We start from the raw sequence: 21,071 nt of genomic DNA, 5'->3' as shown, positions 1-21,071 counted from the left end.
ACAGTAGATTGTAGTAGAGGCGATAAGTCTAACATTATTATCTAAATATTAAGCACCTTAGAACATAACATGGACCTGTTATTTTCTACCATCGATGGATATTTTAACATTTGAGTACTTATAGAATGTTAAGTTACATATTTTACACAGAAAACTAGAAATCAAAACCATGTACAACATAAGTATGACAATCACAGTGACATTTTATAATATAACTGAATTTCTGTTTACCATAAAATACTCATCAGTCATTCCTAGTATACATAAGAAGCTTTTACCTAACTTTTTGACCTTTAGCGGGATGTACATCATGAGTGTTTGTTAAAGGAAGAGGTCTGAATCTGAAAGAAAAGTCTTTATCACCATAGACAGTACCAGTATTACATTTTGGAAGACCTGTGCATCTGCAGGAATGAATACATTTGATGCACAATGAGGTTAATAGCAGCCAGTCATCACAGGCATATAGAAACCTTTGTACTACTTCCGGGAGAACATGGCGAACAGATAGCAGATACTACGGAGGCTCTCTGAAAGGCTTGGTTCAGAAGTCAGGAATGGTGCGGACTAAGGAGACATAAGCTGGTAGAGATATGCTCTGCTGACTCAGGAACAAACTGGGCTGAGAGAAACCAACTTGGAATGCAGTCCTGGTGCTAAAACAGGAACAGGAAAGCCTCGGTGTGGAGGCTAGACCCTGCGCCATTGGAAGCCACGATTTGGGTTTCCCGCCGCCCCGCGGCTGGCTGCCTCTACAGCGGCTCGGCAAGGAGAGAGGCGCGCAGAAGCTCTGAGAACGGGAGTCTGCGAACGGAGTCAAAAACAGGACGGGCAGGGAGGCGTGCACTGACTTGTGGTGAGGTGAGTGAGAGAAACTGACACTCTACCACAGTTTGACTCCAGCGGAGGACTTTCTGGGCTCGGGCAGTCCTGCGGGAGCAGGGCGCGGTGGCGACTCCAGCCACACATCCCCCTCTCGGGCGGGATTGGTGAAAAGTGCCTGGCCTGCGTGACGCTGCTGGCGGACTCAGTAGGCTGGCCCAACCCAGATCCCAGAGCCTGACGGTGGCCGGGAGGGGAGACGCGTAGGCTGCCTGGTCCATAACTCCCTGGTGCGCAGCGGTGAGCGGGAACACCTAGCTGGCGCAATTCGATCAGGCTGTGGCTGACTGGGAGAGAAGCTGGGCCTCTTATATAAGCTTGCATATATAAGGAACAGAGAATATGGTAAAAGGCAGCAACAAGAAAGGCTCCTCGGCCCCCAGTTCTGAGAAACAGGCAATAGCGGACACTGCACCAATAGACATAAAGCGCCATAGAGAGCCTCATAGACCAATTCAGGAATGAAGTTATCAACGACCTGAAGCCAGAAGTATGCAAAATAGTTAGAGAAATGCTAAGCACCACCCAGGAAAAAACAGATGGTGGAATGGAAGAACAGAAAAAGAGGGGAGAATTGTTTGGTGGAGAAAACAGAGAAAGCATAGAGTACATGAAGCAGGTTCAAAGGGACTATCAAGAAACTAAGAAGTCTATCCAAGACTGGCATAACAGCTTGAAAGAAACTAAGGATAGACTATCTGAACTGGAGGGCAGACTTGTAATATGGGAGAATGAAATGAAAAGCTTCTTAAAAATAACAAAGAAACAAACAGCAATAATACAAAGACAAGAAGATGATAAGAGGAGCCATAACTTAAGGATTAAGAACATAAAAGAAGAAGTAGGGACACAAACAAGTGAACTACAAAAGCTACTCACAGAAATAATCCAGGAGAATTTTCCTAATTTAGCAAAAGGTAAAGATACTCAGATGTATGAGGCATATGGGACCCCAGCTACCTACAACCCAAACAGGGCAACACCCAGGCATATAATAATAAAAATTCCAGAAATTCAATACAAGAACAGAATATTAAAAGCTGTAAGAGACAAGAAACAGACCACTTACAAGGGAACACCCATCAGAATTACAGCAGATTTCTCTGTACAAACCATCAAATCACGAAGAGCGTGGGGGGAAATAATTCAAGCTTTGAAAGATAATAATCTCCAGCCAAGATTGAGATATCCTGCACAACTGTCCCTGGAAATTGATGGAAAAACAAGGTGCTTCCAGGATAAAGAGGAACTGGGGGAATTTGCAACCACCAATTCAACTCTACAGAAAGTATTGCAGGATATTCTAAAAAAAGAAAAATACAAAGAACCCAGAAATAGTGGCGGGGAGGCCACAACGAATGGAGCAAAGAACAAAATGAAGAAGACAAAATGACAGCTACTGACAAAAAGAGCTCAACAGAAATGAGACAGAGAAGATTGGATGATAGGAACAGCTATTTTGGAGAAAATGACATCTTAATAGGTAATACTGATTTAGTATCATCTTGTTTTGTAGTCTCATCTAGCTTTTGTTCTTCTGTCTCCAATGGTCTAAATAGGTTGTATCTTATTGGAATTTATTATGTACGATAGTATAAGCAAAAACCTTTTAAAGACAAGGAGATTATACAGAAACCATTGTTCATTTTCTGTTAGTGGATTCTAAATACTCTGTAATGCTGTCATTCTCTTAAATGGTTTTACATTGTTTTGATATACGTAATGCTGCAGTATACGAACTTGTACTCAAGGACTTCAAGGAAAGAGTCAATATGGTAACTACGTTTGGGTCAGAATTATCTGGTGGTGGAACACTATTCTGCTTAAATGGTTATGTTTTGATCTGCGCTGTTTCGCTGTTATGCCCTCTTTTATCCCAATCTCCACTCCATTATTTACTTTTTTATTTTTATCCGTTTAATTAAAGGGAAAAAAAATAGCAGGATATATTATAGTAACCCACTTTGACTTTCTATTATCTCGATTTGAAGCCCTGTATTACTGTCACCATCTTGTTTTTGACTGATGTTCCCCTATTCTGTTTTGCTGGATAGTATCAGGTTCGAAAGTTTGGTCATCAGCTGTGAAGATAATGAGATTCATTGTAACGCCCATTCTCCTTGACTTTTATCTACTTTTGAAGACCTACAATGTCTCCAATGGTTTGGTTTTGTCAGTTTTGTTCTTTACTGTTTTGTTCAATTGTATTATAACTAATGATATAGGCAATTCTATTAGAGATAGCGGGAGGCATTATGGTAACCACTGTTGATCACCTTGTATTATGTTTTCACATTATCTATTATGTCCACCCTTTTGACTTGACCGATTCTGTTCTGTTATGTCACATTTGGTTTTACTCTTCCAAAAAAGCAATAAGAACCGTGGGAGCAATGAAACCCAAAATGTGTAATAGTCATTGTACAAAAGAGAGGAAAAGAAAGTGCTCTAAACTATATAACTGCATGTATATTTAAGTGTATAAGATAGAAAATGATATCACAGAGTTTTATTGGATCATTGAACAGAACTGTTTGCAGTATCATTGTTGGAATGTCCACTCTACAAGCTTTAATTTTGTGACTTGAACAATTATTTCTAAGATGGCAATATGTAATCCATTAACTAGTGATTTCCTACTGTTCATTTTTTTTTTCTGTAAATCTATATACTTGTACCCTTACACTGTTTTTTTTTTCTTTTCTCCTTAAATAAAATTTTAAAAAAAAGAAAAAAAAAGAAACCTTTGTACTAGAATGCCTTTAAGTCAAAAAGTTTACAGTCTGGAAAACTTAATCCATTTGATGATGATCAACATAAACATATTACAATAATATCTTTTTAATAACAATTATTGGGTATTTCTTGTAACTGCATGGTGATCACTGAGGCCTCCCGTCAATGAATAGGAACTGGTTAAAGTTATTGCAGACAGCTGCTTTCTTATTTATCAGTTTAAGTCCTATCCAATAATCTTCCCCCACTCTAACGATTTTTGTTTAATAACTTAACAATTTTTTGATGACTTACAAAAACCCAATTTTGATAATCATTTTGAATAGCTGGCAATCCAGGTGGAAGCATGGTTTTTTGTTTTTATTTTGTTTTTTGTTTTTTTTTTTGAAACATGCTTTTTAAATCTGTAAATCAAATTAAGGTATGAACAGATGATCCAAATATGCAAAAGAAAAACAGAAAAGAGAAATACTGTTGAGCTCAAATAAAAAACAGCTGTTAACTTATTGGACAAATGGACAAACGAATACAAAGCGTAACACATTGGACAAACATTTTACAAAATTAGAGTGCACTGAAATATATTTTTGACCAGAATTACAATAACTTTTTACAATTGTAGCATCTATAACTATAAATAGAGTAGTCAGATGTTGTAGGTCAGTTAGCAGAGATCTCTCAATAATTTGGAAGGAACAAAATCTTATCTATCATCATTATGTAGTTTTGTATTTTATGTTTTTTTAAGGGTCCTGTCAACTTTTGTGTTCCCTTCTTTGATGTAACTTTCAGGTCTGTTATCTGCAAGCACTGAACCTACCTACCTATTCAGACCTTTGATTTCCATTTAGGTTCTATCTCCTGGGCATTCTGCGTTAATTCTTTAAGTGGCTCCAGGTTAAATCTAACCCCCTCCCTGTCTTAGCTGTAGAGCAGTCTCTGAGGCATCATTGTCATAGGACTGAGCATCAGCTTCCTGAAAGGTGAAATCAGCTCCTTTCCTAGGCCAGGGTCCATGATATAGCTGGACAGCACACTCTGGTACCCAGATAGGCTGTTTGGCATCCTCTGGAAAAACACAGGCATCCCCCCACCCCAGATTAGTGCTGGGCTGGGTCCCTTCCATTGTCGAGTATGATGATCTTTCCTGACTTTTTTTCTTTTACCTGATTGAATTGTTTTTCTGCTACTCTAGTCCCATCTCTCGTAGGGTAAAAGTTAATAGTATATACTGCCAAATGAAGTCTATTATGAGGTGTAAATTTTTATAGGGAAACTTGTTTTTGTAGTTGAATTTTTAACGTGTGGTGAGCACATTTGACAATTTCTTGTCCTGGAGGATTATAAGTAATTCCCATGGCAAGGGAAATAAGAAACGTTTTACAAAACATTTGGAAGGCCGCACTTGTGTAGGCTGGGCTATTGTCAAGTACCCACGGGCAACCAAATGCACCAAAGAGATCCAAACAGTGAGCAGTGACATGTTTAGCCCCATTTCCAGTGTAGGCAGAAGCAAAAATAAATCCTGAGGAAATGTCTACTGAAACACAGAGCCAGTATGAACAGCTAAACTCAAGAATGTGAGTTTGCCAAAGATGACTGATGTGTAAGCCTCTGGGAGTAACCCCTGCAGTGAGGGAAGATGTATTATGCATGAAGAACATTGTTTAGCAGTTTGTCCATCCTGTTCTTGGGTGAGATGGAACTGTTCTCATAAGGCAGAAGCATTTTCACGGAAGGTGGATGGGAAGGAGAAGCCTGTTGAACAGTAATCCAAGGAGTAACAGTTCATAGCATCAGAAGGCAGCAAATGTGGGAGAAGTGTAAGCCTCTTTTTTTTTGCCCTGCACTGTGAGCAGGCTACCTCCCTAGGGTGGGTGCAGCATGCACAGCATCTGTGTCGTCGTCCTGCACAGAGTAAGGGTGTGTACAAGGTGAGACACCGGCCTCCCTCCCGAGTCACTCAGCCAAGCCACTGAACTTCTCAAGTTGACTCAATGTAGCAACCATTCCAAGTCAACCTGATAACCAGACACTTTTTAATACTGGTTGCCAAATAGAAAGACATGCTTATTTTTATCATTTCACAACTTGAACATGGTAACACAGGTTTAACAATCCTTAAGAACCAGTATTAAGGGCTGGGGATTTAGCTCAGTGGCATAAGCGCCTGCCTGGCAAGCACAAGGTCATGAGTTTGATCCCCAGTACTTCAAGGGAAAAAAAAAAAAAAATACAAAACAGAGTGTGTGTGTGTATATGGCTCTTTGGTTTTCTCCCCTGCCTGGGGAGGGTGAGAAGAGCAAAAGCAGCAGTTTCTCCCTGTTAAATACCCATTAAAAATCTGTAGAGGTCCAGGATAGATTTGTGCTGAATTTCTCTTTTTCTGGCCTTCCTCTCAGCTGCTTTTTTACTTCCTCCTGAGTGTGTAAATTTAGTTTTCTCTTCTGGAAATAAACTCAAATTTGTAGCTGTGTAGTATCAGTGTGCTGAAAACTTAAAATTGATATAAGAAAGCAAAAAAGACCTAAATAAGTATGGTTATGTTGATCATGAATTTGAAGCAAGTACCCCTGAAGTAAACAATTTTGAAAAATAAGAGCTTGTGAATTTACATTACCAGATATCAAAGTGTACTACAAAGCCATAATGAGACGGTACTATGCGGGAGCTAGTTTAGCGCCAGATTGTGAAAGCCAGGTGTTGAATTTTTAGAAGTTTTATGAGTTAGTTGTCATATTTGTTATTTGAAAAAAAAAATTTCTTCAGAGTGTTTTTTAAACAAAAATCAAAATCTACAGATTGGGACCATGCTACACCCAGCCACTAGGAGCTATGGTGCCATGCACCATGTCGTCTTGGGGAAGCTGTCCAAGCCACAGCACCTCTACTGTTTGGCAGGGCTGTTACACAGCCCCAGGCTTGCTTTTATTTTTTTATTTTTTTGATGCCGGGGATCGAACTCATGACCTCGTGTTTGCCAAGGAGGCACTTATGCCACTGGGCTAACCCCTGGCCCTCATTTTTAAAGCTTAGTGGGATTTGTGCCTCAGCACATGGAAGACAGGGCCACCGTTTTGTGCCTCCGCCCTCAAAGCTAAGGCAAGTGACCCTGTTTCTTCCCTTTTCTCTGCGCTGTGAGTGGATAAGCTGAGTGATAGCGGCTGCCGAGGTAGCCCCCTCTTAGATGAGGGGCCACTCACTCTATGAATGTGAGTCCTCTCAGCCAGTGCAGCCTATCTTTTGTGGCCTCTTAAAGCCTTTTTGCACCATTTATTTTTATTTTCAAAGACCAGCTGTTGAACAGTTAACTTAAAGGATGACACTCTTTTATGAAGGGTGGAAATACAGCCAGTGATGTAGCAAAATTTCCCTGTACTGAGAAGTTGGGAATTGCCACTTGCGGCTCAGTTAAAGTTATCAGGGTGGCTGTTGTTCTGCCATCTTTTCCCCGCTCAGGACTTTATTTTAAAATAGTGCTGTGAGCCAAATCCTTTGCGATCGTCCCACCAAAAAACCATCGAAGCGCTCCCTAATGCAAGTCCCCAAAAATAAAGAAAATACAGAAATCAAGAATATAATAAACAGTTCCATACACATTTGTAGTTCTTGAGAACTTGTCTGTCCCATGTTTAACAGCTGGTGAAATCAATGCATTACTTTCCCTTTTGTTTCTTGTAAGCCCATTTCTTCCTTTGACTTCTCTTAAACCTATTTCTCTCTTTTTTAAGCCTATTTCTGTTTCTCTCTTTGGCCGTAGTGAACCTGTTTTTTGTCCCAAGTTTTAACACCTGATGATCTGGCAAGTGTGAGGTCGTGAGTTCGATCGCCTGTAGCAAGAAAACAAACAAACAACAACAAAAAAACACCTGGTGATATCAGTATCAGTTCACGCCAGTGATGAGTATTGACCACTGCCAATGCACTTCTCCCTCTTACACGCACACAGTGAGACGTGTCCCTTCACCCACTATTTCTTCTTACGTTGGTCCCTGTTTGGGCACCATATGCCACATATCCAGCACAGCTCTAGATGTTCTCCAGGGGGAAGGATAAAGGGTGAGAGGATGAGAGGGTGGGAAAATAAAGAACAGAGCCAAAAGCCGAGGTCAGGTGGAGCCCTCTCTCTTGATGGGAGAAAAGGAACTGCTCAACCACTGTAGCACTTCTTATTTATACACTCGGGAGGATGATGTAAATTTCTACCCCTCTGCCTAGCAACTTATTCGCCTAGCTGACCGAGGACCTTGCCTTCTGTGAGCTGGAAGAGCTTGTTTACTTGGCTTGCGTTTGGGCTTTCTGCGTTCTCAGGGCTGGCCTTGTTTTAGCTCCATATAGGTGATCCATCTCCAGCTTCAGCTGCTCCCTATAGCTGCCTTTCCTTAGTTTTTACCTAAAACCTTTCCTTTTCTTTTTTTCTTGCAGTACTAGGAGTAGAAGCCAGGATTTCGTTTATGTGCCAGCTCAACTATCACTCAGTTATGTTCCAGCCCCTCTTTTGTAAATGTTTGGGATAGATTCGTGCCAAGTTTCCCAGCCTGGCCTGGAACTTGTGATCCTCCTGATTAGCATATTTAGGTTACAGAGATTCTGTGCTGATTTGTCAAATGTGCAGCCACACAGTTGGCTCTAAGGTCCTTTTTGGTTGTTCCAGGTACCACATCACACTTAATTCTCCATCTGCCTAGGCTCCTGTTAGTTGCTTGGTGGCCATGAAGGGTATTATTAGTGATGTGTATGGTAAAATGTTCCACTTTTGGACTTCGTCTGATATTTTTCTCATGATTAGACAGGGCCCAGGGATTTAGCTCAGTGGTACAGTGCCTGCCCCGCAAGTACGAGGTCTTGAGTTCAATTGTTGGTACCCACCAAAAAGAGAAAAAGAGAGAGAGAGAGAGAGACAGGGGTCACAGGTTTTGAAGAGAAAGGTTATAGAGATTAAATGCAGGTGTATCTTACATCAGAGTTTTTACCGTCAACATAATACATGGCTTGTCAGGTTGATTCTGGTCACCTGGCTGAAGACGTGTTTGTCAGGTTTCTTTTATACAGTTACTCCTGTTTTTCTTAGTCTCTGTTTTAAAGCTGAATATAATTTGGTGCTTGACTACTTACAGGGCAGTGAGAGAGAAGCAGATACGGATTGGAATTCCCTGGACCAAGAAATTTGATTTCTGGTCTTTTGCTTTAAAATGGAATGTGAGGAGTCCTTTAACCTCCCCTGCCTCTTCTGTCCTTTCCTTAAGAATCACAACTGATAAAAAATTACTAAATTATGTAGTAGATATCCAGGTAAGGAAAGGACTGATGTTTCTTATAGGTGCTTTCAAGAGACATGGAATACCAGGAGACTTGTTGTTGCTGTTTTACTTTGTTTTGGATTTTTGTGACAGGCCCTCACTCTGTAGCCTGGACCTCATAGAAATCCTCCTGCTTCAGCCTTCCACATGCTGGAATTACAAGCATTACAAACACTGATTTGTGTGTGTGTGAGGGGGACTACAGGAAGTGATCTTGCCTTGTGTTACATTGAAAGGGGCAGTCATTTTAAGAACTTTGTCCTTTGTGTTTGTGTTTTCTCATTTAAAAGTCACAAAGACCTTTGTACTCCTAAATGGAAAAAAAAGGGTCAGGATAGAGAACATTATTGTGTTCCTTAAGAGCAGAGGGAAGGTGTTTGGTAAATGTTATGACCCTTCTTTTGGATTGAATTGATGGTTTTTACAAGATAGTAATGAAAAAGTGAAAAGTCTGAAGACCAAACCTAAGAAAAGATACCAGCATTCGTTTGCCAGCTGCCTGGTGACCATGCCTGAGGATGTGGCCCCGGCGAGCTCAGTAGGTGGCTGCAACCTGCAGTCCCCAGTCTGGACTCCCCGAGTCTGCCTGGGTGTAGCAGTCCTGTTCACAGGATTGTAGTTACAGCACCTCAGTCAGCTTCTTTGTAGTTCCCTTTTCCTTTTAAAGAGTTCAGTGCTTTCTTTTATGATGTTAGGAGCTTTGGCCACGTGGACACCCTTGGAAAGGTGCTGAGCCCTTCAGTGGTGGCTGTCTGGACGGATGCTTCCTACTGCTCCCTGTGGCACTCAGGGCTCCCCCTGAGGACGGCCGGTGCCCCCCTCCTGTACTTGTGTGTTACTGTCTGGGCGGTTTGGTTTCTTGGCTCTAGAACAAATTGAAAAGATACTCTGTGCCTCTTTGTTTCTTACAACATTGACCCTTTCACCACTATATAAAGAAAAATGTTAGAGTTTCAAATTTAACAAGTTTATAAAGAAAGTAAAAAAAATGACTGAATATTCTTTATTTTTATTTTATTTTACTTTTTACCAGAATAAGAATGTTACTGAGTAATAACATTTTCTCTGTCCCTTTTTTTTAAGCTCTTAACAGATAGTTCTTCACAAGACCAAGGACAAAATAAAGGTTTTGATCTTTGCGTAGTATGTGGCGACAAAGCATCAGGTAACATTAAAAATGACTCCTATAAGTCGTGTTGTTAAAATCACTACCCTATCACCATGTTTCTTCTAAAGGCAAAAAGGGAAAATGGAAAATAAAGGAATATGTCACTTTTATGGTTCATATTTGTAGTCTACAGTATTTAGCTAATTTTTTCTCAAAGCTCTTTTTTTTTTTTTTTTTTTTTTTTTGGTACCGGGAATCAAACTCCTGACCACTCGCTTGCAAAGCAGGCACTTATGCTGCTGAGCTAAATCCCCAGCCCTCTCAAAGCTTTTTAATGCTTGCTTTTAAAAAAAAACTTTGGTGCTGTTTGATGTGTAATGAATAAGATACATGTTTCAATGAATTATGAAAAAGTTTCACTTTTGAAAGTGAAAAGATTTATGAGTGTGAAAATTAAATTTGTGTAAAGATTTAGTTTACAAATGAATTATGATCTTTTGTAATATAGTACCTTGTTATCCTACTTTTTGAGTTCTGTTCCAGGAATAATTTGCATTATTAAGGTAGACAAAACTTTGGGATCATCTGGAAAAAATCTGTTTAATGTCATATATTGTGTTTAGAAATGAGTTTTATTTCTGTTCTAAAAAAATGAAGTTTTGTATTTTCTTGAATATTTTCTGTAGGGCGTCATTATGGAGCAGTAACTTGTGAAGGCTGCAAAGGATTTTTTAAAAGAAGCATCCGAAAAAATTTGGTATATTCATGTCGTGGATCAAAGGACTGTATTATTAACAAACACCATCGAAATCGATGTCAGTACTGCAGATTACAGAGATGTATTGCCTTCGGAATGAAACAAGATTGTATGTATTAGCTGGAAAGGAAGATTCAAACTAATTAACACATTAAAATGTGTATGTTCTTAAATTTACAGTTTTTCAACTGAAAGTAGAATATGTACATTGGGTGTATTTTACTCAGTCAGATTTTTTGAGTGTAACAAACCAAAGTTACTTTGGTTACAATGTAACAAATCTCTTTTGAGCTGCATTGTGGTGCTGGGATCACACAGGCCCTCTTGCATGCCAGGAAAGCACTATACCACTTGGCCATCCTCCTCAGCCCACAGGCATGTGTTTTTAGCTTGAATTTAGTGTGATAAACAAAAAGAAGAAAAGCATAACTAGCCAGGTATGCTGGTGTGCATCTATGATCCCAGCACTCAGGAAGCTGAGGCAGGAAGATGGGTTTTTTTTCAGGCCAGCATGGGCTACATAGTTCAAGGCCAGCCTGGAGTACGTAGCTCTTAAAAAATAAAACAACAAAAAAGCATACCTAACTTTAAGGTACCAATTTACTTTCTTTTTTTTTTTTTTTTTGTATTGGGAATCAAACTCATGACCTCACACTTGCCAGGCAGGTGCTTATGTCGCTGAACTGTGTCCCCAGCTTCCTTTTTCTTTTTCCTTCTTGTGTTTGATTGATTGGTATTTTGAACCTGCATCTTGCTGTGTTGCACGCGCTGGCCTTGGACTCCTCACAGTCTTCCTGCTTCAGCCTCTTGCCTGCTCTGATTTCAAGTATATGGCACGATGCCTGGCTTAGAAAGTTACTCTGGACTAAACGTCTCCAGAACAATTAGTGGAGGCTGAGGCACACGAGCCCAGGAGTTCAAGGCCAACGTGAACAACATAGCAAGACCCTCATCTCAAAGAAACTTCAAGCTATAAATAAGGTAACGAGACTAGTTAATACGGTACTGGCTGCACCCTTCTTGTGCCAGACATGGTGCCCAGTGCGTGTGATGTAACTCACAGCTGTTCTCAGCAAGAGGGGCCACTGCCAGCCCTTTTATAGCCAAGTTAGCAGGTCGCACATTGCAGAAGTCATCAGTGCGAAACTATGCTTAGAGTCCTAGCAAACCCACAAAGTGTTGTGGGCTTTGAACCCAAGCCCCCCTCACCAGATTTAAACCTAACAGTTATGATACTTTTATCTCTTTATTACAAAATAAGATTTTTATAAATATTTCATATACCTGTATTAGATGTTATATATGATATTGTAAAGACCAGGCAGTTGAATTATTTGAATTGCATCCAAAAAAAAAAAAAAAAATCTCATGGCCTTTAGCTGAAAAGGGTGATGTACCTAGCAATGAGCTATATCCCCTTCCCTTTTTATTTAGAGATAAGGTATTGGTGAGTTGATAGGCTGGCCTTGAATTTTCAGTCCTCCTGCTTCAGCCTCCCACGTAGCTGGGATTACAGGTGTGTACACCGTTTCCTGTGACTGATTATATATTTATTTGGCTTTTTTTTTTTTTTTTGGAGGATCTCACTATGTAGTGCAGGCTGGCCTTGAACCCGCTTATGTAAAATCCTCCCGCCTCAGCCTCCAGAGTGCTGGAATCATGGGGGCATGCCATCAGGCTTGGCTTGACAGTGGGCTTTTAAAACATGACAGTCTCTCTACATTTCTACCACAGGAGTTGTGGGAGTGGGAGAAACCAGGGAATAAGAGAGTAACGTGGCCACTTTTACAGAGGAAGCAGCTTTGTTGAATTTACACATAATTTCTAAAGATATGATCATCTTTGGAATTCTGTGTGTTAGCAGTGGCTCCTATTAGTAGCAGTACTGGTCCAGAGCTTAACTTATAATAGTTGCCCCTAAATTCTGTATCCTTAACTGTTGAACACATTTTTGTAGCTGTTCAATGTGAACGAAAACCCATCGAAATGTCACGAGAGAAGTCTTCCAACTGTGCTGCCTCAACAGAGAAGATCTATATCCGCAAAGACCTCCGAAGTCCGTTAGCTGCAACGCCCACCTTTGTGACGGACAGTGAAACTGCAAGGTACTGTGCGACACAGTGGCGCACAGTGAGGCTCCACCACCTGCCTCTCATCCAGGGCAACTGAGGTCTGTGCTCACTGTTACAGGTCAGCAGGGCTGCTGGACCCGGGGCTGTTTGTGAACATCCATCCGGCGGGGGTAAAAGCCGAGTCAGCTGTGCTGGTGGCTCCAGAGAAGGTGTGGTATATTCAGTGCCATTCAAAGACTTGTTCTGTTTCTAGGATTTTGGTGCTGGACTCATGTCCAGGGCTCATGCATGCATATTAAGCACACAGTGTACCCCACTGTGTGCACACAGTGTACCCCAGTGTAGCTCCAAAAACTACAGGTTTTCTTTACGCTACTGAATGGGTGTGGAGGTACACATCTGCAAGCCCAGCTCTCAGGAGGTCAAATCAAGAGTGGTGGGTGCCACAAGTAGAGTCCAACCTGGTCTACGTAGTCAAAGGTAGCCTGGACTACATGGTGAGACCCTATCTCAGACACCAAAAAAATAATTTTGAGCTTTAAAATCTTTAAATTTTCTTTATCTCTCCTATCACTTTGATCAACCAATTTTGTCTTTTATATGAGACGGGTCTCGCTATGCAGTTCACGCTGGCCTTGAGCTCACTTTGTAGCCCAGGCTAGTCCTGAACTTGCAATGATCCTCCTGCCTCAGCTTCCTGAGTGCTGGGATTACAGGCATGCATCGCCACATGATTTGATATTAAATATTTTTCATTACAAGTTGTTTTTTTAAAACATAAATTATCGGGGGCTGGGGATTTAGTTCAGTGGCGTAAACACCTGCCTTGCAAGCAGACGGTTGTGAGTTCGATCCTCGGTACCGATAAAAATGAAAAAGACCAAAAAAAAAAAAAAAAAAAAACCATAAATCATCAGCTGTTTGGTAGAAATGTCTGTTACTTTATTGGGGAATTATAGCTTCCCCATTAAAGCCAGAAACATTTAGAATTTCTTTCATCCTAAAATAAAAGTTACCAGAAAAAGAATAGATGCAAAATTCCCAGCATCCTTTTATTTTCTACTACAGATATATTAGTGCCAAATAATTAAAATATTTTAGGTAAAAATAAGTTCTTTGCACACCTCAGTCCAAACATTTCCTTGAAGAGCAGGCACGGTGGTGCTCATCTGCAATCCCTGTGCTCAAGAGAGAGGCAGAAAGATTGCTGTGAGTTCAGGGCCAGCTTGAGCTACATTGCAAGACCCTGTACACACTTGCATCCCCTCCCCCATTTACTTAAGTCAGGAGTTCCTAAGACAACTAAGCTGTCAAATACACATTCAGGTCCAAAGGGAAAAAAGAGTTTTTTAAAAAAAAATTGAAATCCAGTTTCTGTATACCTCCAAAACCACTGTGAGCACAAGGAACAAAAAGTTTTCCTGGTAAGATTCAAGGGAGTCAATGGTCAAGGTCTTTCTCTACCAGTAACAGGATCTGGGTTTAGTTTAGTCGAGTTGAGTGTTTTGTTTTGTTTTTGTGATGTGTGGGGTCAAACCCAGAGCCCACCATGGCATCAACCCCTGCGCCCTGGCCCCCAGGTCAACCCTCCAGTCTGCTTTCTGTGACCACTGAGCATATCTGTAATAGTTTCTGTGTTTTACGTTTGTCGTACATTTGTTGCTTGATACCTTAAGGCACTCTCAGTACTTGGGCTCTGAAAGCAGACCTCACCTGCACTCGGGCAGGCCTCTGACCTTCTGTACCGTGAGCATAATCGGCCTCTGCCACACAGACCAGCCGGCCGTGTGATTACTAGTGCGCAGCTCAGCTCCGCCCAGGACTTGGCAGTTATAAAGCTGCACCTGGCCTGTCCCCACGATTCAGGCTTGAGTGGAGATCGCTGTCCTGGCAGCCTGCAGGAGGAAGGGAGCCGGGTTCTTTGGAGCAGCCGAGTTTGCCTATACTCCGCTGTTGCATGTGTCCTCAAGTTGGACTCTGGTGATGGCCTGTGTGTTAGGTTCTCTTACATGTGGCCTCACACAGGTGTGGCAGCTGTAGTGCCAGCCCAGAGTGTGTGCTCTATTTGTCTGTGGCCCAGGCCTCAGTCTCAGTGCCAGAAAAGTAGCCAAATGGTCCAGACGGTCCCAGCACACAGCGAAGCTGCTGCATGTTGCCTGAGTCTGCAGTGACAAAACCTGAAAGCTCTAGTAGACAGTTTGCTTCTTGGAAGACTTTATAAGCATCTAAATGTTGGTCTTAAGTTAAAATACTTGCAAACTGTACTGCCAGTCGAGGGTAAGGCGCCTGTGGAGCGGGTCAAGCGTGTGGACTTGGCCATCACACGGGCCTGGTTTCCTGTCCTGAGTGCGATGGTTCTGTGTGGCGATTCGTATGGTGAGGGCTGGTGATTCGTATCTGACAGGGTTCTTACAAGCGTGAAATAAAATGCTCAAGTAGAGGTCACACAGAAATTTAGTGCCTGGTGGGGTGTTCCTTAAGTGATTCCGGGACTGTTAATTTAGGAAGGACATAGCAAATGTATTTTTCTGTTTGCTCACTAAAATCACTTTTACATAAACTCAAGATTCAACAACAAAGTATCAAGAAAATGTGTTGTTTTAGGGTTAAAAACAGTATTAGCTGGGGGTAGTTGCTCTTACAAGGGTTTGAATGTGTTAACTATTAAAAAACTGGGTTGAAACAGCACATGTTTTGCCTCATTGCTCTGAAAAATAGATGACTTGAAGATCAGACATTTATTTACCTTTCATGTACCTAGTGGCACACACCTGTGATCCCAGCACTCTTGGGAGGCTGAGGCAGGAAAGTGGCCAGGTTAAGGCCAGCCTTGGCAACATAGGGAGTCTGTCTCAAAAGGGGAAAGGAAAAATGCTAGAAGGAATTAAAGAGAAAATTCTCTCACTGAGTTGCCCAGGCAAGGCTCAGACTCACGATCTTCTTGTCTCAGCCTCCCAAGAGTGTGTTCTCCTAAGCCCGCTACAAAACACTGTGTTTATAAAGTAAGTACAGCTAGTGCATAAAGGACACATGATTTGCATTATTAACAAAAAGAATATAAATGAAAAGATATGTGACTTAGTATCTTTTTATAGAAAAAGCAACCATGACATGAATTGGTTAGCCATGAAATACAGTTTGGGGGGATTTATATATTCAACTGAGGATCAAAGGCAGCGCCCTGTACACTCGCTGGGTGAGCGGGTGTCAGACCCTGAGCTGTGCCCACAGCCTTAAACAGTTTTTAAGAAATGTACTTGTCACTGTTTTGGTTTTTTGTTTGTTTGTTTTGTATTTTTGAGACAGGTTCTTGCTATGCACTTTAGGCTGGCCTTGAGCTCATTTTGTAGCCCAGGCTGGTCTCGAACTCAGAATGATCCTCCTGCCTCAGCCTCCCGAGTGCTAGGATTACAGGCCTGAACCACCATGCCTGGCACCATTTTTTTTTTAAATTTAGATTTTCCTCAGAAAGTTCCTAAAGTCACAGAACTCATGGATTTGACTTTATTTTAGTGTAGTTTTCTTTTTACATTTCATAATACTTTGAATTTTTAAAAAATACACCAATTTGCAGAATTTTAATACTTCTTTTTTCTTTTAAGGCTGAATCATGTCAGGGAGATTTAAGTACTTTGGCCAGTGTGGTTACATCATTAGCAAATCTTGGAAAGACAAAAGAGCTTTCTCAGAATGGAAATGACGTGTCTGTGATGGAAAGTTTGAATGACGATGACGCACCTTTAAATGACTGTCATCAAGAAATGCAGACCAGTGGTGATGTCTCAAGGTAAGGTCTATTTTGATGTGTCCTTTAGTGTTTGTATTGGGATACTTTTGTATGAAATGCTATTAATTACAAGTTTTATTTGAAAATTAAGGCATAGTAAGCTTTTACTAGAAGACTATGTAGTATAAACTACTATATCCAGCAGGTTACATTTTAAATAGCAGAAGCAGTAAATAAACGTTGTAAAACCAGAAATGTTCTCTTAAGGAATTTTTTTCCCTCTTATGTGATAATTTGGGTGACATTTTAAATATCTTAATTGCCAAATGTTATCTTATGTATAATAGAGAAAAATATTTTCTTGGCAGAAACTCACGTTGACAAACTCCACTCTTAATTTCTATTACTGAAAATTAAAAAAATACTCTAGTAAAATAAACTGTAGTTTTAGATTACTCTTAAAATACTTTTGGGGGCTAGGGGTTTAGCTCAGTGACATTAGCGTCTGCCTGGCAAGTGCAAGGTCCTGAGTTCAAGCCCTGGTACCAAAAAAAAAAAGAAAAGAAAATACTGCTGGAATGCTGTTTTTCACTTTGTCAGTATTCTTAGGATATTAATCACTTACCAGTCCAATTATTTAACTACGAGATGGCCAAAAATCACATAATTTTCTTTAACTTGATAATATAATGTAACAGGAAACAATTGTATCAAATTCATGCAGTATAAGAATTGGTTGACTGAACTGACACCTGCCCCAGTGATGCTTAGGGTGGACTGTTGAGGGGTTAAGGAATTTCTCGAGACTTTCCTCACTCATTTGTGACCTGAGATACTGAATTCTGCCCTGAGGTGGAACTCAGGTAGAGCACAAAGGTAGGATACTCTGGGCTGGATCTGCAGCATCTCAAGGAAAGGAAAAACGTTGAATAAATTGCAGTGAGCACTGTGCTAAACACAAGATTTTACAAAATTCTAGAAGGCAGAGACACCATTAAAAAATATGCAGAGCTACTTTGAATGGTTACTTGTTAGTACTAGTTAGTTATCCTAATCTCAAATTCTTACAGTTTACATTTAGTTGTGCCACCAAACAATGCTATCTGAATGTTTAAATAAAATGAAGACTCAACTTTGCGTGTGTTCAGTACAGTTGTCAGCATTAGTGCTTATTCTTAATTCTTCCAACTGACTTCTGTATGTAAAGTAAAGCATGAGAATTTTTCTTTCTCTTAATTTTGTAAGATTTTGGTTTTTGAGACAGAGCCTCGCTATGTAGTACAGGCTGGCCTTGAACTCATTATAGTTCTCTGGTAATGTGTTGTTTAATTTGTTGACTTTGGAGAGACCAGAAGAAGTCACTGAGACAGTGCTCACTGATACCACAGTTATGCTTTCTAAGGAGTTGTGGATGGGCTCTTCATTTGTTTTGTGGTGCCAGGGATTGAACCCAGGACCTCGCGCATGCTGTTTAAGTATTTTGCTGTGGGCTAACCCTCCCGCCCTATTTTCTAAACAATTGTTTAGTTTTCAATTTTAATTTCAGGACTTTGTATAGAATTTCCACATTCATAGCCTCCAATGTCTCCTTCTAGGGCATTTGACACCCTCGCGAAAGCGCTGAACCCCGGAGAGAGCAGCGGCGAGCAGAGCTCAGGGGAGGGCACAGAAGGCGGTGGAGCCCTGGCCGCGGGGGAGCCCAGCCCCAGTTACGTGGAGAAAGAGGGGCCGCTTCTCAGCGAGTCACATGTGGCCTTCAGGGTACTTCTGTACATTTCTAAAGCTTCTGTGTAATGTTACTTGATTTTAATCTGCCTTTCAAACATCAGAATCCATTTTTTTATGTTACTGAAGTCGGAAATGTCCCTAGTAGAATGTCAGACGATATCGGGCGTGTTCAGGGTGGTATGGCCATAGACCCTGGTAGCATATCAGGACTGGAGCTAAGACTCACGCCTCTAGCGTGGAAGATGACGGCTGCCTGAAGCACACTTTTCCAAGTCGGTGGGAGTAGCCGTGCGTGGGGTTGGCTCTGAAGAGTGGCTTCGGAACTGTTGGCGAGGTTTATTCACTGCAGCCTTGGCTTGCCTGAGGCGTTGAGTGCGCTGCTTTTGTTTAGAGCCTAGCTGCTGCTGCTGCTTTAGTGTAAATTAGTGCCTACGGCAGAGATACTTTACCTTTACTATAGTAATTACGGAGAACTCCACTCGTTATATATCATCCTAATTAGCTTTCAGTACAAGTACAAATCAGTACGTTTCAACTTTTAGTTTTTAACACTTTTTTTTAACTTTTTTTTTTTTTTTTTGAGGCAGAGTCTCACTGTGTAGTTCTGGCTGACCCTGAACTTACTAAATAGCCCTGGCTGGCCTCAAACTCTCTCAGCCATCCTCTTGGCTCAGCCTCCCAAGTACTGGGACTACAGGACTCCTGCTTCCAGTTCTTATACCATTTTGAAGGAGGTTCATTTATAATTTATTTTTTCCTTAAGTATATTCTTTATAAGGATAATAATACATCAATATATGTAAAAGAATATAAAGAGATCACTTTGTGGGGGGGTGTTTTTTGTTTCATTTTTTGAGACAGGGTCTTGCTCTGTAACACTGGCCTTGATCTTCACTATGTAGCCCAAGCTGGCCTTGAACTCCTGGCGATCCTCCTACCTCAGCTTCCCAAGTGCTAGGATTACTGGCATGTGCCACCATGCCTTGCTCAAAAACGTTGCTTTATAGTGTTTCATTGTGACTCTACTTTTTGACTTCCTTCATTTTCCTAATACCACCTTTGCTGTGCCAGTTATGAGTCCTGTTACCAAGCAGAGTGATTGAATGTATGTATGTGATTTCACCTAGCAAAACTGCTGTTCTGGAACAAAAGGTCATTTTTTGTAATTTTACTATAAAGTTTCCAAAGATTCCTTAATACAGAAATGCACAGCTTATCAAGTAAATACATATGTATAAACATATACATAAATATACATACATATTTTGCCAGTAGAACTAACAAACATAAAACAGAAGTGACATTAGCCAGGCACATGGTGGCATATGCCTCTAATCACAGGATCCTAGAAAGCCGGGCAGAGGATCGTAATTCCAAGCTCAGATGGGGCAGCTTAGTGAGACCCTGAAAAAAGGCTTGGGATATAACTCAGTGCACAAGCCTGGGTTTGGTCTTCAGTACTGATAGGTAGTAGGTAGGATAGGTACATTGATCACTGATTAAACTGCATATAACCATATTTATATTTGTAACAGTCAACTTGATAGAATAGGCACTGACAAAAGTTATCATGGTTTAATAATTGCTGTAATTTGACTTAGTCAATTATCAGTGAAATCAGATTTCATGTGAAACTACTAAAGATTATTTACCTGAAGAAATCAGAAATGTGTTGTCTGTCTGGGGTAAGGAATGTATGATTCAGTGGTGGAGCATTTGTCTAGCATGTGCAGGGACTGAATATTTGATCCCCAACCCTGGGGAGGAAAAAGCAGAAAAGAAATTATTTGCTGGGTACAGAAAAAGATTTTTATGAGTGCTGTGAAAAGTTAATGAGACTCAATGTCATCTCTAAAAATTATGGTAGGATCTATAGACAAGGATGTTGCAAGGCAAAAGAATTTTTCCCTTGTTTTTCTCCAAAGGAAAGGTATTCTTTGGTTTTCTTATTCTTTATTTTCTGCCTTGGGTGTAAAGACGAGGAAGGATAAAATGAGACAAGTGCACTGGCACAGAAAAAGGCCAGAGGATTCGTTTAGAAAACAATTGTTCATTTTTTTTATCTTAGATGTTGTTCCTCAGAATTTTGATTCCTCGAAGTTTTTTGAACAGTTGAATTAAGCAAATTAGAACTTCAGTTTTTGTTTCTGGATTTTAATTTTTCCCAATCCTTCTGTTGCTTCTTAATTCTTGGTGTCCTGAGAGCGCTATGAAGTGTTGGCTCTGCACAGGACTTCTTCGATCTTTCTTTTACAGTCCTGCTCTTAGGAGGTGTATTTCTCAGTGAGTTCCCTGCTTAGCTCCTGTGCTCAGTAGGTGCCTCCCTGCGTTTCTTCTCAGTTTTTGATCATCCTTTCCAAGGCCTGACATCTACAGTCACGCAGCTCAGCCCCTCTCCCTATTGCTGAGCTGAATAGCGTTGTTCTTCTCTTGCATTTTTGTGTGTAATAGAGTTTGCTGACTATTTTTACATACATTCTTTCACTTGAAGCTTAACACATTCTCTTGGAGAGGTTAAAATTTTTATTTGCATTTGGTAGGTGAAGAAAGATTCTCAGTGTCTTCAGGACAACTCTAGGTTGTAAGGAGAAATAATCTAATAATGAAGCTAGAATTGTGAAGATCTAGAACAGTATTTAACATTTTTATTAAAAGAATTTTACCTGTTTCTCTTGATTCTTACAGTTTTATAAATGTAATCAAGATAGAGAGTCCTCCCATTTTATGAATAAGTATGTGACACAGAAATGAGGTGATTTCC

At 40.7% G+C, this 21,071-nt stretch overlaps 1 protein-coding gene across 10 annotated transcripts in view; it reads left to right on the top strand.

Moving 5' to 3' along the window:
• The window catches only part of Nr2c1 (nuclear receptor subfamily 2 group C member 1), a 63,565-nt gene that overhangs the window by 22,097 nt on the left and 20,397 nt on the right, over positions 1 to 21,071 (top strand). For 9 of the 10 annotated variants that reach the window (XM_063255328.1, XM_063255320.1, XM_063255327.1 and 6 more), the window contains 6 exons: positions 10,002 to 10,083; positions 10,713 to 10,892; positions 12,741 to 12,888; positions 12,974 to 13,064; positions 16,458 to 16,642; positions 18,178 to 18,343. In XM_063255328.1, the coding sequence (XP_063111398.1) occupies positions 10,002 to 10,083; positions 10,713 to 10,892; positions 12,741 to 12,888; positions 12,974 to 13,064; positions 16,458 to 16,642; positions 18,178 to 18,343 (852 nt within the window). Of the gene's footprint in view, positions 1 to 10,001; positions 10,084 to 10,712; positions 10,944 to 12,740; positions 12,889 to 12,973; positions 13,065 to 16,457; positions 16,643 to 18,177; positions 18,344 to 21,071 lie in introns of those variants that run through there. The other variant, XM_063255329.1, reaches the window with a different exon arrangement.

This window comes from Cavia porcellus, unplaced genomic scaffold (assembly GCF_034190915.1).
Source record: "Cavia porcellus strain 051 isolate PalLab524CR breed Dunkin Hartley unplaced genomic scaffold, mCavPor4.1 scaffold_8, whole genome shotgun sequence".
NCBI classification, from domain to species: domain Eukaryota; kingdom Metazoa; phylum Chordata; class Mammalia; order Rodentia; family Caviidae; genus Cavia; species Cavia porcellus.
The sequence above is the reverse complement of the archived record's forward strand: the minus strand, read 5'-3'. Positions and strand labels throughout refer to the sequence as shown.